This window comes from Perca flavescens, chromosome 11, assembly GCF_004354835.1.
Source record: "Perca flavescens isolate YP-PL-M2 chromosome 11, PFLA_1.0, whole genome shotgun sequence".
Taxonomy (NCBI): domain Eukaryota; kingdom Metazoa; phylum Chordata; class Actinopteri; order Perciformes; family Percidae; genus Perca; species Perca flavescens.
In genome coordinates this window covers 26,943,014-26,961,377 of record NC_041341.1, presented here as the reverse complement: position 1 = coordinate 26,961,377, position 18,364 = coordinate 26,943,014, and the positions used below count along the sequence as shown (strand labels likewise).

Sequence of the window (18,364 nt, the reverse complement as noted above, 5' to 3'; positions counted from 1 at the left end):
TAACGTTAGCTTCAAGAAATGGTTATTGGCTGAACACCACCACACATCTAAAAGGAAACTAAACTACCGGGGCATATTGTTTAATCTTTCAGTGATGTTAAAATAGGAGCGGTCACTAACCTTTGAAACATTTTGCAGCGTGTAAGTCCTTTAGTTATCGTTAGGTGCTTGGCTTCCAACAGCATTTGGGATACCTCAGGTTTTTAAGCTAACTTTGACATAAGTGAGCTAGCTAGCTAGCTCGCGGCTGTTAACAAACATTTAGCTATTGTTAACTTTATTAACGTTATTCAGTCCATTTCTGTGGTGAAGAAGTTAAGACCTACCTAGCTATGTTTATCAACAAAATTACTTAATTTCCCGAGTTGGCACCAAACATAAACGCAATGGTCAGTAGATAATTTGACATTTAACATCTCTTTCTGTCTTTCTGAGCTCTCTCAGCAGTTTTCGGCTGGGTGGGTGCGCGGGTCCACTCCACTGCAATACATATCCACGCGCCAGACCGCCAGACCATGGATGATGTATTAAGAGAGACGAGCTTTGCTAATATCAATATAGAGGAGCTTAGCTACAGCCATAAAGTGCCACAATGCAACGCTCTCTTAAAGGGAAAAGTTTATTTACACTTGCTGTCTTTCAAAAGAACGACAGAGCAGGAGCGGATTGCCATCAATTGATATTGACATTGCATGTTTACACCATATAGATGCAACCATGTTATATGTAAGGGATAATGTAGAGCGAGGCGGTTGTTATGTAAGGGATAATGTAGAGCGAGGCGGTTGTTATAGCGAATACAACCCAGAAAGGGTGATCAGGACTTGAATCAGCCTGATTCAAGGGGTCTTGATTCAGGCTGATCTAGTGGAAGCAATACAATCGTATTTAAATCAATAAACTCCCATTTAAATCAATATTTTGTCAAGTTATTAGTCAAATTATTGATTTATTTGGTAAGTAGCCATGTAATAAGCGGGATAATGTAGAGCGAGGCGGTTGTTATAGCAAATACAACCCCTTCAGGCTGATTCAAGACCCCTTCGCGTCAGGGTCCTGATCACCCTGTCGGGGTTGTATTCGCTATAACAACCGCCTCGCTCTACATTATCCCTTACTTATTACATGGCTTGGTTGAATTCTAATGTAGAATGCGGTCTGTTATTTCTTGATAACAGACCGCTGCTAAGGATAACACACCGTTGCCATGCAAAAGCAGAGCGTTGCCATGGACGCAGTTCTGTTCACTCTGGAGGACAGCTATCAATCAATCCGCTGAAAGAAGTCCGGATAATTTAGCCTATCAGCTGTGGCAAAAAGTGGGGAAACGTGGAGCAACTTCTGTCCTCCAAGCAATGACAGCAGATCTGATGAGCGTCTATCGCTAATATACCTTCTATGATCGCTAGCTACGCAGTAACAGCCGTAGGGACAACAACGTTAATTAGTTAGCTTACATTGCAACTTGTTTAACGTTAACTTACAGGTGTGTCAACATGCAAAAAGGAAACGAGATGAATGAGGACATAAACGTCCACATAAATATTCCCAAAGAAGCCATTCGCCGTTTCTCACTTCACCGTCAACAGAAATGTTCAGTTTAATGTAAATTAGAGCAGCCGATAGCCCGCTAGCTCACTACAACGCGTCAGCTAATGTTGTGTCAATTCCTGCAGTGATTAAAACAGCAGCTGGGTCATTTGTGCACCACGGCAGCACCCCATAAAATATACGGCTACTACCACAGCCCGTAAGGTGGTGTTGAGTAGCTAATAGACGAAGGATTGCATTACAGAGTTTTTACGTTGCTATGGACGAAGGATTCCAACCGTAGAGACGGAACGGACTATTTTCTCTAGTGGAAGCAATACAATCGTATTTAAATCAATAAACTCCCATTTAAATCAATATTTTGTCAAGTTATTAGTCAAATTATTGATTTATTTGGTAAGTAGCCATGTAATAAGCGGGATAATGTGGAGCGAGGCGGTTGTTATAGCGAATACAACCCCGACAGGGTGATCAGGACTTAGATCACAGACCAAGCAAAAGTGTTGACATTTAAAGGGAAAAATCAGTAATGAAACAGTTGTTAAAAGTCAGAGGGTTGTAGGTTGCCAGGGGAAAATATGAATAGTGGTAAATAAGAATTATACACAATAAACATCACCAAAGCAGAGGCTGGTCTTTTGTTTTTCTCAATTGAAGGTGATCAACATTATTTAGTGGCAGCCTAAATGGCAAAAAATGCTTCAATATCACTTAAATTTTAGTGGACAGTGATGATAATCTTGGAATAAGAATTTGGTCAGTTAAACATGCAGGTGGTTACAGTGTTTTAACTGCATTAGAAATGAGAAACACATGAACATAAATTACTCCAGCTGGGGACCAAGTAAAGAGCGTGGAACTAAGGTGTGTTTAAGGTGTTTAATATTATGCATGCAGTTTGTTTTAGTGCCTCTGCATCAGCTGTTTTAGCATCTGTCCCCTCAGGCTAAACGTCAGGATGAGAGACAGGTGTACAGAGAAAAGTAGAGTATTCCTGTCATATACAAATTTTCCAATTTATAAAGACTTACAAAGTCAGACCGCCCATCATACAAACAAAGATACACGAGGCTTCCCCCACCGGTGTTTGAAGGGAAATATTTTGAGGTTGCTCTAAAATTCCTTTGATCTCATCAGGAGCAGCCCAAAATAAATATAAAAAAAGAGGCAAATTAGAACATGGGTAGGAGAGAAGACGTCTGGGGGAGGAGTGGAAGAGGAGATCAAGGGTTTCAGAATGTGTGAAACGAGTTGAACCACATAGTGGTTACTTAACACAGCAGGATCCAATTCATGACTCAGATACTCTTACCTGTATTTTCTAACCAGTGGTCTATCGTTTATTGTTTAGATACCCATCAGGTCTACCTCAGGGTCCAGAACAATTTGTTTGTGCAAGTTCAGCACACAATTAACATGTCCAAACCTGCAAGAGTTAAAAAAAGAAGAAAAGAAAAAATACAGTACCTTCTAAAGTTTAGGACAACAACAATCTTTTGGTCGCACTTTTCAACATCTGGGATTCGTATAACTGTTTTGTAAAAGGTCTCTGTCTTTGAATATGTTTATAATGGAACTTGAAATATAGTTATTGAAATGAAGTTGAAACAGTCATACCTAATCTAGATGTCAATCTGCAGTTTTTCATCTGATTTAGTCATTCACAGTTTATTAATTAATTTATTTTTACCACATCACCAAAACAGCTGCTTACTGGGAGATCTACATAGCATATGTGGGCTAAATGGTAGATTCATATGTATTTTAACCTGCATTAAGCAAGGTTTTTGACTGACATATTATCACCTCATTAAGTTGATATAACTAACATGTTAGCAAATAATTGCCTCTCTCTATAATATTAATTATAGCAGCTTTAAGCTTTTTCTCAGGCACAGGAAGTAATGCGTCCAGGAACTCACTTTATTGACAGAAAATACAACAAAAAAACATTTGCTTGCTTGTTTCATTGACAGGTGATCTGAACCACCACTGGAATTAGTGCACCAAAATTTGAGAAATAACCCCAAATCACTTTATAACAAAGGGTACGAGGTTATGCTGTAGCAGGCAAATATGATATTTTGACGATTAAAAACTGTCCTGTGTTTTTATCCTCAGTGTTTTTTCAATGAATAAAGTGAGTCATGGTTGCACGGTGGGATTCTTTATCACGCTGAAAGCCAAAGGATGAAGGGAAGGACTATCATTGATCACTGAGGCTGAGGGCTGATAATAAGTACTTCCCCCGTGTGCTTGCTGCACGGCACATGAATGCACACAGAACAGCACACGAATGCGAACAGGGTGAGAATGCAGTGTAAGAGCTCGGAAATATGATAACGAATGAATGAGCCTTGATAAGCTTCCCTTCCTGCTCACTGTAGTGGGCTCATTTGTATCAGAGTTGCAGGCTACAAAGTGTTATGTGTGGCCAGAGGGAGTGGGGGAGGGCCATTTATATTGCATCAAAGTACTGTATGATTGTTTCTTTTTGTTGGAGGGATGAATATGTATACATAACCACACACGGACTTATGAAAATGCTGCACAGACAAGTACAGATAGATACAGCGTGCAGTCGTTTTTTTCTGGTAGCATTTACCTCTTCAAGGGTCAAATGTGCTGAATGTTAAGCACGTGTCTCTTCAGATGAAAGCGTGGGCTTAACAGCCACATACACATAATTTGTATTTTACAAGTGCAGAGCAATTGTCTCTGTTTGGGTGTGGAGGAGGTGATTGTTGTGATTGCACGCTGGGGCTTCGCGTTGTGCTTTCATGCAGACATGGGGTCAGAAACCAGCCATGTGTAGATGCACAGTACTGTATATGTGGTTTCACCTTTTAACCACTACAGCAGGCATGTCAGGGAATAAGCCATGGCATCAGCATCATGCCTTAGGCATGTTAGAACAAGTAGGAAATATAATACAAATACAAAATAGTCATGTATTACTACGACAGTCCCCTTTACAATCACAGAGAAGAACCCACATTCACACATGGTTGGTTTTCAAAAGAAACATTGTTTTTTTTGCATGTTTTAAATAGCTGCCTGATTTTTATGACAGTACATTTCAAAGTGATTTGAATGTCATCTTTAGTTGTCAGGCTGCGTTGAGCTAATGTGATTAGCTTGAGTGAATATTTTGATAAAGATATATTGATTAAATTTTTTTTTTTAAGTAGTAATCACTAAACATGCATTAGATTGTGCTTGATATGTATTCTGAATACACTGTCTCTTACTTAGTGAATACACTGCTTGCACTTTCCACCTGAATTTCAAAAAGACGAGCTGTGTTTCTATTATAAAACAAAAAAAAACTCAACTCCGACTTCGGCATACACCCTTTAGATACTTCTAGAGAGACATCAAGTAAATGAGGTTTGTCAAGTGCTTGAGAGTACTGTAGCACTTGAAAGCAGAGGGATCCACTAACCACTCAGAGGGGCAGGGAAGAATGTTGGTTTAAAGCTTTTTAGCACAGCAGTTCCAAGTGGATTGTTTTCCATAATACATTTTCAACTTAGCAGTCTAGTCATGCACTAAAACATTGTGTTAGTTTTTGCCCATATCTTCTTCCACAGTAAAATGCAAAGAAAGGGCAATACTGTAAATGGGTCAACTGTGGATTTAATATGATTGACAATGTAGTTAACCATTGATTCACGCTACAACTTTCAACTTTCTTTCTCCCTAGAACATGATGTAGCCACAGAAACACAAGCAATGATGATATGTATAACAAACAAAAAATGCATTGGGGCCTTTCAGAAAAGGGTGGGGCCCTGAAAGTAGCCGAGAGTGGTTTACCTTCATAACATTCATGGTTATAACTTGACTGGTAAAGATAAAAAGAAAACAGTTTTCTGTTAGAAATAAATCTATATTTGACTAGACTTTTGTTTTCACTAGGAGCCACACATCACACAAAAGAGGCATTACTGCAGTGGTTGATTAAGCGCTCTAAAATGAAACCAGACTTCATGACAGCGAAGTGATGGAAAATTGAGTGAAATGAAGGGCTGTTTGAAAAGCTCACTCCATTATATTTGCACAGCATGAGGTCAGGCAGGCAGTCTGCTGTCACCTAAAAACAAAGCAGTTTGAAAGCCCACACAAAATCAAGAGGCGACTATTTCTCTTTATCAAACACACTAACAACACAACATTAAAAACTAATGTAGAATATGATACAATAGAATAGAACATGATTTTTTACCACAGCTACTATCTCAGTGGGTTCTACTGCTGTTCTTTTGAACACTTTATTTCAGTATTATAATAATGCTTTATTTTTTTAATCATGCCACACAGCCAGAAACATATTCTTCTGGTGTTTCAATGTTATTTTAATATGTTCATGTAATTTCTTCATGTAATTTCTTCCATATAATTATATCATTTTTAGAAAATAATTAGTAAGGCAGATGTCTCCTCAAGCATGAAAAATAAGCTTTATTAAGCGATTTGTTGGAATAAATACTGGATACTGAACACACACGCACGCACACACACACACACACACACACACACACACACACACACACACACACACACACACACACACACACACACACACACACACACACACACACACACACACACACAGTACTTCTTGAAAACCTCTCTCCTCTGTCTCACTTCAATATAGTTAACCGAGCGTTTTTCCTCTCTTATTGCTGCTTCCGAGATCTTTTCTTTTCAGTCTGACATCAACTCATTCTTAATTGATCCCACACTGTGGCTTCTGACAGACAGTTGAAACATGGTAATGAGAGACTAGCTGGAAGTCAACCCACAGAGTCATCACATCCATGAGCGCTCGTGGGGTCGCCTTTGAGGGAGTGAGGTGATGTCATTTATCATCATGTATCATTCAGTCAGAGGAGAAGACAAACTATGGAACAAGCTAACATTATGAAAAAATCAATCATTGGTCAAATAAATCAGTTCCCAGTCTCTCACTGTTTTTCTACTACAATAATAGTGTACAGCTACACCAGCTTCTCTGTGAGGCAATACTAAGGCACAGTGGTGCTTTTAGCTTAATGCCAACATCAGCGTGCTACATGTTCACAAATGACAATGCTAATGTAGTATCAAAGCCGGTCTACTTATTAGAAATTCTTTGGTAATATGTAGGAAGTTTACCATCTTCACTGTCTCAGTTTTGCGCTTTAGCATGTTACCCTAACATTTAGCGTCAGGCTGAGGCTGTAATTATAATTTGTCCTGTAGGAGCCATGAATGTCTACACCTTTGGTACCAATTCATCAAGTAGATAAGGAGGTATTTAACAGGATAAATGAAAACTTTGACTTGCTGCTATCAGGGGATAGCCAAAGTCAGAGGGCTTCATCCTCTGGGGAACATAAATATCTATACCAAAGTTTTATTACAATCCATTTAAAAGTTGTTGAGATATTTCAGTCTGAACCAACCAACTGACATTGCATCCCAGAAACATGCTGCCATCATCTTCATTAAACACAAAATCAGTTTTAGAAGAATCAAAACTGATGCATCTTACAGGGTAATACAAGTCCTCCTTAAATATCAATTTGTGTTCCTGGCTGCAAAATGTGGCACAAAACAACTAAATTATTCTATACAATTAGTCATTCTGAATCGTTCTGATTACCCAAATGAAATACCCAAAAAAAAGAAAGGATTTAAAAATTTTTTTTTTTTACAATGAAATCTATTTTGAAATCTGATTGTGCTGGTGTTATGGGTAATCATACATCCCCTTTTGAGTTTAATAATTTATTAACAGAGATTAGAAATGTGAATGGGGTCAAGATGTCTCCGTAGTGCGCTTAATAAGCTGCCGATCCAAAAAATAGAGACTACTACATGAGACTACCAGTAAAACAGCATCTTTCATTTCTCTAAACATAACTTATGTTTGTGTATTCCTGACAAGCGACCTCTTGTGGTCATGCAAATAATAATAGCTCTCTTTGAGAAGCAGAGGTGGAAGTAAAGTTTTTAAACCTCTTATGGAAGAGTTTTCTGTGGATGTTTGGATGTACTAAGTGACTGAGTTCCACACTGAAGAGCCTTTTCTCCTTAAATACTGTAATACGCATGCACTATGTTCCGTTAGCTTTGACTTTGTATTTAAATTTGTTTTGTCCATGCAGAAACAAGTGTGGGTACAGAACTTTTGTAGTTTATATATATATATATATATATATATATATATATATATGTGGTGATTATCACAGAAACATGACTGAACACACAGAAGCTAGCAGCTAGCAGGGCAAGCTAGCTACCAGAAGGATAGAGCGAGGGTAGGTGAATTTAAACAATGTCTGAGTTGAAGACGCATCTTGTTGTCACGTAAGGACCCTGTTAATGTTGCACAGACATTTTAATTGCATTTTGTGTCTGTTAAGACACACAAAGGCACTCTAAAACTCGCCCCGACAACTGCTATTTTAGCTGAGTGGAAGCTCGTAGACATAGCTGCAGCTACTCCGTGTTGACCGCACCGATTCAGCTCATTTTTTTTCTATTGACTGTACTCGCATATTTATAGCGATCAAGATTAACGTAAAAATTGGCCGGAATTCTCCTTTAAGTTTCTGTCCCAAGTTTACTAGTGTCTGATCACAATGCTACAAAGATCCAGTCATTTATCGCACACCTTAATGTTGAAGGATCCCTGCCTGGCATAGTTAGTACTACTTCATCATCAATTTAAGTCACAAAGCAGAAATCCATTCAAGTATGTGCTCATCTGTCAGACTAAGGCAACATTTATAAATCATATTTTTCACATCCGCTTACAGTCATCCATGACTAAAAGCGTATTCAGACATTCCAATTAATAGGGTTGAAATCATGTTCTTCACAGTGACAACTAAGACTTAATGAATATGGAAACCAGCACTTTTCATCGATTACAATTATATAGTCAGTACTCCACTTTAGAGAGGTAATGGGGTAAAAAAAACAGAAGAGGCACATTTAATATGAATGATGTCAGCCAAGGTAAAGACTTTCTAGATTGCAAATGACAGTCACTATGGCAGGCGCTGGCAATGATTAGCATTAAACATCTGGCTGTTAGTGGTTTTCCAACTGTGAAGAGCTTCTATTTTCAGATAAACAGGCTGTATACAGCATTTTTGTAATTCAGTGCAATAGCCTTACCACTTTTGCAAAGCTTATTATTTTGTTATTATTTGACACTGTCATAGAAGAGATTTATTTGGATTCTGTGGTCATTTTTAAGGCTCTTTTTTGTGTTGTTGTATTGGACCACTCTGGAGCAGCAGAAACAACCTTTGAACACAACATTGATTGGGGAGGAATCAACACAGCATAGTATCGCGATATTTTCCGGGGCAATACTGTATTGATACACAGACACCAAGTATCAATCTATTATTATTAGGGATGCACCGAATCCAGATTTTTGGGGTTCGGCCGAATACTGAATCCACTGGTTAAGATTCTGCCGAATCCAAAACCGAATACCAAATCCTACTCCCATTCTCAGTCCATTAACACAGTAAACACATTAATGAAGTAGACAAATGGTTAACATAAGTTCTTAGCTATGACTGTCCTTTGCCGTACCTGAAGTTGCTGCATTTTGGCTGCTGTCTGTAGATTCCTTCATGCGCAACTCGTATTATTTTGGATGTTTCATACACAAAAGTTTTAACAGCGGCGATGTTGTGTGTTGTTTAGGGTCCTTGCCAGACAAATCGGCATTGCAAATTGAACATGTAGCTCGACTTGAATCGCCTTCTTTTGCCTGAAAGTACTGCCAAACAACACTTTTTCTGCTCACGAGTTCCATTTTAACTTTCTCACAGCCTACTGCATTGAACGGTCCACCTACGTAAAGACATTCCCGTAATCAGCAGCATCATTACGACAACCAAAAAATTCTAAGGTTCGGCAGAAACCGAACCCCGTCAAAAAGCCCAATATTCGGCCGAAACCAAAGCCGAATCCTGGATTCGTTGCATCCCTAATTATTATATATGTGTTGGTCAGTTCGTCTCCTTGACAATCCCATTTTGCAGCAATAAAATTAAAGTGAGATGAACAAACAGATAAATTTATCTTTTTAGATAAAACAGATGCTGACAAAATTTGAAGATGGAAAAAGGTAATTAATTGCAATATGTCGCAGAATATTGCAATATGTTTAAAATCCCAATAATATTGTACACCTAATTGACATGACTGTTACAAGGATTTAAGTTGATATGGTGAACTGGTTAGCAAACAGTGGCCTTACACATTAAGCAGGTACAGAGAAACATTAGCATTCATTTGGAGATGTGTCGTTGTCCACCTGATGAATGTAAGTCCAATATTCACTAATAGGTTAGCTCTGTTATCTCCATCAACTCCTCAGGGAAATATGTGGCTCTAGCTAGCTGCTAACTGCTCCACTATGTTCACCAAGTAGTCTCCAACAGTCTTACGGTTGGTGTTGAGCAGGTAGTGCACAGTGGGGGTTTTAGAGCTTTTTCGCTGAAAACAGCTGCCTGCTGCGGTGAAAAAGAACCAAATCAGTAAAGTTTCCGGCTGAAGACCAAAACAATGAGCTAAAGACGTTTAAAGTAAAGCTAAGAAGAACTGCAGAGTTGGTTGCTACCAGTGACTGTTAAATGTGCGAGTTGTTAATGCATGAAATAATGAAACCGGACTAAGAACATTAATGATGAGCCTTAGTTGTATAATGAAATTATTTTGTTTTCTCCAGATTTAACCTCCAGAAAAATCTAAATTATCCAAAGCATGGATTCAGCTAGCTGCTGAACCAAAGGTCTTTGCAGAGTGTTTAGCAGGGCATTCATGCTATAAGCTTTGTGTTCTGCCTCTCTTCAAAAGTTCTCTACTAGTTAGACATCTTAAAGTTACTTAAAGTGTAAAGTAACTGTCATGTTCCTGGATCCAGGCTGAGATGATGAGTGCTGGAAATATCCATTTGAGATGTGGCACGAAGGGATACAACTTGTTATTAACAAAGTCAGCAACAATACATAGCCTACGCATAGCACTCAAATGAGGCTCCTTTGGAATGAAGCATGCACGTACAGCTTGTGACACTTAGACAGGACAGAAGGGATCCATGATTCAAGCTGTTTACACAAAATGCTAATTGTGTCATTAGCATGTGGCACCAGAGATCAAGAATGTGCAATGTTGGTCAGCAAGTTAGACCAGCAAGGCAACCCAATATGGCCTTCACTGAATTAGCATTTCCCAGTCCATGGCAAGACAAGTTTTCAATGACAACATTGTGCATCAAACTTTTGCTGGAAGCTGTTATTTGTGGCCTTCCTGTCAATTTGAACAAGTCTAGTCATTCCCTCTGACCTCTGAGTGTTTTCACCTACAAAGATGCTACTGACTGGGAAGTTTCTGTTTGTCCGTTCTCTGTAATCTCCCGACACGGTGTGAGAACACGTTGTGCCCTTTTGGGTCTGCAAGCTTTAAATGCAGAAAGTGCAGCCACACACCCTCAACATAGTTCACAATCTTGGGTCAACTCTGCAGCTTTGCTAAACTAATATTGAGTGAGGGCATATTCCCCTTTTTTGGGCTCCTCGTGTTTGGGTAGCTGTAGCCAAAGGGAAAGTGTGATTTATAATCTATTTTTAATTTAGACAGTTATATATTCATGTTTTAATTTTGTCAGGCATCAATGTTTAAAGAGTTTTGTGTTGGAACGAATGTGAAAATGCACAATTTTACCTTTATTTGTAAGTGTATCCTTATTTATAAGCCAAATCCACCCATTAAGGCCTGTAACAAAATCTGTTGGTTTTCAATGAAACCTAAAAGAAAAAAGTGCTGTCTCTATTCAGTAAGTCTGAAAAGTGTCAGTGTGCTTTGGGAAAATGCAAGATATAACATAAAACCTCCTGTCTTCCTTCTGTCCTCCTCTTCAGCTCCATTACATCATAACACCAACACAACAGATGAGGTGCACCGACTGAGGGAGAGAGTTGTACCAACATTACGTTGATAACCTTTCTTTGTTTTTATAGTCCAAAATAACACACATAATGAGGTTGGTGAGGTAGGTAGTGTTTGGTCACAAGAGTAACATGTGAGTGTTTCTTCTGGTTTCTTTTGAAGTGATTTTTCATTCTAATAATTACCTTCTTATTATATCATTCAGTTCATTAATTCAGCTACCAGCAAACACAATGCAATTCAGTTCAATCTCTCTCTCTCTCTCTCTCTCTCTCTCTCTCTCTCTCTCTCTCTCTCTCTCTCTCTCTCTCTCCATCTCTATCTCTAGTGTTTCTACAACCTTCTCTCTCTAACACAAAACTCATCCTGCTGTAAACTGAAATCAAAAAACTGATTCAATAAGACTATGCCACCTGGGTCCCTCCCGTTTCCCTTCTTTACTCCTTCAGTCCGAGTGTGATTTCACCAAAACCTTGTTTCATCACCTCTGCTATTGGGTGCTACACTCACTATAAACACATAAAAATGCTGTAGAATCCAAACAAAATGAGTTGTTGCATCTTCCCACACGGCACAGTGGACAGAAGTCATGACTAACTTTGACAAGTTTGCCAAACCATCCCACACATACTGCACCAGCTCACAGATTTATACCCCTGTTAGAAAGTGAAGCTCAGATCGAAAAATATGTAGGGCAATGAATGGAATTTGAAAAGCTTGTTGATTGCCTGGTGTTTCTCTCTATACAGTGTTCATATGAAATAAACAATGCATTTATGTGTTATTGGTGACTACTGACCAGTTTAGGGGCAATGTGTGTTTAATTTACATTCAGGGCTTATTCACTTTAATCTAACACCTCTATATTTATTTCAATTAAACCTGGCTGGGGACAAACCAATTTCTGCTGTCCATTATAATGGATCAATAAGACATGTAGCCTCTCCATCTCTCCTTGAACCCTGTCTGCATTAGGGAAAGCAATTGACAACAGCTATGCTGCCTCTTTCCTACCTCTCCCTCTGTGCCTGTCTCTCACTCCCTTCCACACACACACACACACACACACAAACATACACACACACACACACACACACACACACACACACACACACACACACACACACACACACACACACACACACACACACACACAATTACAGACATACAACCTGCACCTGCACAGACTTGCATAAAAACCCTAAGAAGAAATGAGATGGTGGTGGGAATGGGCATATTTGTACACTCATGGCCTTTTCACAGTGCCTCAGTTGATTCAGTGTCTTTCACTCGCTGAAGGAGGAGCAGCTTCTCGCATGGGATCAGGCAATCATGCTGTTCTTTTCCAGCACTTTCTCCTCCCTGTCTGCCTGCCTGCCGAGGGGGCTCTGCAGCATCCTTTCCAGCTTGTGAATCAACCTCCCTCCTCCTCCTTTCCCAACTCCTCTATACAGAAATTAAAAGAACCCTCCCCCCCCCACCACCACCTCCACTAGTGTCATTCTGCCCAATAATACTGTAATATAGCTCCATAAACAACCCGGTTTCTCTTGGGTTCTCAATGAATTATTCACAGCTTTATCCAACAAATTACCCCTATTTTTTTTTAGGGGTGAGAAATATTTGCTGCAGTCAGCTCCAAAAAGCATCCAAAAAAAGGGCTGCAATGGGCTGCAAAGGCTGCTATAAATACACACGCCCCCTCCCCCCCCTCCAACCATCCACATTCCTCGCTCGTTCTCCCTCCTTCTTGGTGAAAGCACATCAGCTAGGACAGTACTGCAGGGTCCCTCCGCTGGCTTGCTGTGCGCTTTTTTTTAGGCAAGGGAGGGACACCAGTTATGTCATCGCTCCGACACCATTCTTGCCTGCTTGCTGATGCAACCGGGAGGCTGCCTTTCATTGACTTCTTTCGGATTGTTTATATCACATGTTTGTGGGCTACTGCAGCCTATTTCGCATGCTGATGGCGGGGCGCATCGACTGCTGCCGTACCACGCATACTGGTGGAAGCTGGAGTGTACTCAAAACTGCACACACATGCCAGCTTCACCCGCCGTGCACACGTGTCTGCGGGGGCTGAGCCGTATGTAGATGAACAACGGGTGACTTAAGGAATTACCGCATTGCTTTGCCCTAAAACAAAAATACATTAGAGTTGAAATTAAAGCACCAGAAAAGTTTTGTCTGATGAGGCTTCTCTCTGCTGTTTTGTGTAAAATTGCCTCCATTCTCAGGAGAATTGGAAAGGAGGATGTGTCCACGGTGCTGAACTTTCAACACAAACAGAGAACAGCAGGCCACCAAATCTAGCTGAACTCACTCCAGATCCAACTTTTACGGTCCCTCTCCACTTCATTCATGCCTAACGTCAGATAATGTACACTAAAAGTCAGTTTGATTACATGCATCTTGTATGTGTGTGGATTTGGGAAAACCAGAAGAAGTGTTGCAAGGTGTTTACAGCCTGTGGACCTCAGTCCTTAGTCGGATGTTGGCAGCCTAAAACTGAACAAACCTCTTGAATTACTCACCTTACACAGCTGAAAGTTTTCCGAAACGAGCGTCTCCTGGATGTCGATTTCCCTGGGAGTTGGTGTCGCGGTGGGAGTCCCGGCCGCGCTGCCGCCCGATGGGGATCCGATAGTTCCTCCCGGAGAGGAGGTGGTCAAGCCGTCCAACACCTTTCGAAACTTCTTCATTTTCTACCGTGATTTTGTATATTGATAGTAGAGATAAATAGGCTGAACCGTTGTTCTTTTTTTTTGTTTTCCCAGAGTTCCCTGTCCCCTCTCTCAGATGCAGGATCTCAACTGGTTTGGGCAGCTGGAGAAAGAAAACGTCGCTTCCTGCAGAAGAAAGACCCACTCTCTGTTTCTCTCTCTCTAACGTGCAATTTAAAAAGTCATAGAGGTAGGCTACCTCATTTTGCTCGCTGGCTGTTGTCCACAAAAAAAATTAATGCGTCTGAGCCACGCAGTGATCTGAAGATTACAGCCAATGTTGCACATGCCAGGTCGCCTATCTCATATCTGAGCATGCACCGACGGACGTGAGACTACTCAACTTCATCTTCATTTTTGCATCCTAAAGTAACGTTCACTCCCTGGCTTGGAGAGAAACCCCACACCTCAACATCAGGGAGCCGGAGAGCGATGTTCACACAGAAGTAGACTGATCAAAAGGACTTCGAGCAGGTCGACCCACTCCACCGAACCCCCCCCCCCCCCCCACCACCACACCCCCCTCCCACAAATAAAGCACTTTCACAGCGCTGTGGTTGCCCGTAACAGGAAGAGAAGGAGGGGGGAAACAGGCTGAATGCAGTTAAAAGCGGTTAGACTCCACAGTCAGTCGGAAAAAGAGACAGCTCAGCCATCAGGAGAAGAAGAAGGAGAACAATTAAGACGCTGTGCGATGGTGGAGTGAACTAGAGGTCAATCTATAGTTGTAAGTCGTTTTTTTCCCTATCACCCAGCTGTGTTTCAGCTTCGCTTCCCTGCAGTCCAGAGACAAGAGACGGGAGCTGTCCGCGGTGCTGAAAAACCATGAGCAACCAGCACCACCTCCCACCACCGCTCTCTCTAGCCCTCTCTCTCTCTCTCTCTCTCTCTCTCTCTCTCTCTCTCTCTCTCTCTCTCTCCTCCCCTCCCTCCCTCACCAGCGATTGGGTGACAGCTTTAAATCAAAGATAAATAATGATTGAGGAAAATAACCCAGGAAACGGCAAATAAAGGAATAGTTCACCCAAACGTGGTAAAGAGAGGAGATGTTGCATCCTGTTGTAGAGTTCTAAAGCTCTTAATGAGTGCAGCGTTGTGTTTTTTTTGCATTTGCAGCTGTTAATTTCCATCAACCCCATGGGAGTGACAAAATGTTATCCATGCATCGATATAAAAAAATCGGAACTATTCAAGAGGGCAATACTACATTGTGCTGTTTCTAGCTTCTCTTCCCTGGATTTTAATATTTTATTTTGAAATTACAAAGCTTTGTCCCTCTTAATTCACACACAGTTATTAACCCCTCACACCACTGTGAGAGAAGTGACTCAACACTGTTTCAAGGTCCAGTCCAAAAACTTCTTAAAGGTCACATGGCATGAAAATTTCCCTTTATGAGTTTTTTTTTTAACATTAACATGTGTTCCCCCAGCCTGCCTATGGTTCCCCAGTGGTTCGAAATGGTGATAGGTGTAAACCGAGCCCTGGGTATCCTGCTCTGCCTTTGAGAAAATGAAAGCTCAGATGGGCCAATCTGGAATCTTGCTCCTTATGAGGTCATAAGGAGCAAGGTTACTTCCCCTTTCTCTGCTTTGCCCACCCAGAGAATTTGGCCAACCCATGAGAGAGAGACATCATGGCTTTCAAACGAGCAAAGAGGCAGTTGGTCAAGGCCACTTGGTCTTAACACTTTAGTTTGGAGACAGTTGTGGGAAATATTTGTTTAGAGTGATAAAAAGAAATTCAAAAGAAACGTGAGAAAAGTGAAAAGTGTGAGTAAATACTGACAGAAGTTTTATTTAGGTGAAATTGTCTTTGGTTAAAGTTGTGTTTCTGTATACATTTTCCGTGACAAAAAGAATCCTGATAAACAATTAAGAGACTAAGAAAAGAGTGGTTCTGAAAATGTCCCGTTAATATTGTTGGTTTCAGGCATTTCAGGCATTGTGAGTAGGTCTTCACAATACATTAATGGACTAGAACATGATTTGTTGGCATGGCATGTTTTAGTCCATTAACCAACAAGAATATATCCTTTACATTACCACAAACCAGCTATTGGTTTCTGTTCATTTCTGAACATTATGAAAATCATAGATGACTTGAAACTAGCATGACAGCTACTCTGTCAGAGTGAAGGTTCTCTTCATCACCAATTTCTTACTGCAATTAGTGTCGAAGTTGAATTATTACGATTAATACGATTTTGGCAGTTGAGATTGATGTTGTCAGGAAATCAAAACTAACATAGATCTTGTAAAAGGTATGCAATACAGATGAAAAAGATGCAGACTGTATCATTACTACACCTTATGGTGGATACTAAAATATATCAACATAAAAATAAAAAAATAAAAAGATTATGAAAGAACAAATATTCTAAGTACAATAAGAAAAATCATAAACCATTATTACTTAATTTGAATGTTCAGGAACAGTCATATTGCATAAGCACTTACATCACCAGCCTCTGCCCCCTGGCGATACTATGGAGTCAGCTCACAGCACACATGGTCGGTCTGTCCTATTCTCCAATCTAAGATAAGAAGATAAAAAGACTACAATGTGTGCTCTGTGTCACTAATGCTGTCCAGAGTGATACAAACACTATCCAAGAAGTGTGTTGAGTCTCTGTACTTGGGCTTTCATTGGTTTGGTTTTTCTGCCTACCAAACCCTTTCAAAAAATAAAATAAGATTTAAAAAATACGACCTACCAGTAGTTATAATAAGAGGCATTTGATGAAATGCATCAAAGTGATCCCCTATAATAATTTTCTTTGGAGCACCAGAAGAAAACAACATGCATTGTATCATGCGGCAAGTGCAAGCCATGTTGCGGGGTGACTTTAATCTTTCTGCATATAGGATTAATTTCACATTTTTAAGCATATCAGGGCAAACATTGAAACAAAATCATACAAACAACTTTCAAACACAATTATCAAACTCTACAGATTCTCTTTGCTCAGCTCTAAACTCATGGATAGACACATACTGGGCAGATAGAAGCAAAGAATATATATGAAATGAGTGTCCATGCAACACTACATAATAATCATTCAATTATTATGCAAGGTAATGAGCTCGGAAAATAAATAGAGCTGGGAGAGTGTTTGAAAGAAATATTGACCTTAACCTGTGATGTGCAGACATGCAAATTTACTGTTTGTTAGGTTTGTGTCTGATATATTCTGTCTATATATATGGTACAGTTTTCTCTGCAGGTGGCAAGGCAGGGGAACGGCTGAAATGACCAAGAAAGTGTCTATAAAGGGGCTCAGATGACTACACAAACACACTAGCCCATTGGATAGGTTACTTGTTCCTGGATACACAAGGACTCAACCTCAGGCTTTTCACAGAGGATGTTCAGAGCTGTCCACTTAATGCTACGCAAAGCTTCCCTGAAAAGCAATTCTATCACTACTGTTTAATGTTTTTTCTTGCAGAGATACAAAGAGGTAGTTTGTGTGTGTGTGTGTGTGTGTGTGTGTGTGTGTATGTCTATGTGTGTGTGTGTGTGTGTGTTGTGTGTGTGTGTGTGTGTGTGTGAGTTTGTGCACCATGTTTGTGTACTGTTTACAACACCACAGGCGATGGGGAATATAGAAAGAAAAGCACAACGTGAGCTTGATATTGTGTTCAGCACAAACATGCACCCACAAAGAGCTTTGTTTGGATTAGTACATGGTAATTAGACTGGTAGCTAATTTGCGGCTTTCAATGAAGGACAAAAACAAAACTAAAGAACAGATATAAAAACAAAAAACAGGAATATTTAGTATTTCAAAGAGGAGATGATGGGTATTATTCAAGGCCGCTAGTGTAGTCTAGTCTTGGTGTAGTGTTGTAGTGCAATTACTTCAATTGTCATAATGTAATTATTATAGTCAGTCATGAAATGTCTCCCATGCTGGTCCTTTTTCTTTTTCTTCTTTGTTGTGATCAAGAACAATCTTAGGATATTTTAAAGGCCACTGTGATAATTAGATCTCACTACTGATTAAGGAAGAAGGGCAAGTTTGAGCAATGATTCAACGACTGACCTCTGTATCATGGGAATACGGGCCTTGTATTCAGTCAGCTTCGTCTCAGAGATGATTTCCAGACGCTGATTAATTT

General features: G+C 40.1%; 1 protein-coding gene across 1 annotated transcript in view; it reads right to left on the bottom strand.

Annotated features, from left to right (window-relative positions):
• The window catches only part of stxbp5l (syntaxin binding protein 5L), a 147,623-nt gene extending 133,404 nt beyond the window's left edge, over positions 1 to 14,219 (bottom strand). Inside the window, exon 1 of the mRNA XM_028591114.1 lies at positions 14,052 to 14,219. Coding sequence (XP_028446915.1) covers positions 14,052 to 14,219 — 168 coding nt within the window. The remainder of the gene's footprint in view (positions 1 to 14,051) is intronic.
• Positions 14,220 to 18,364: the final 4,145 nt, after the last annotated feature.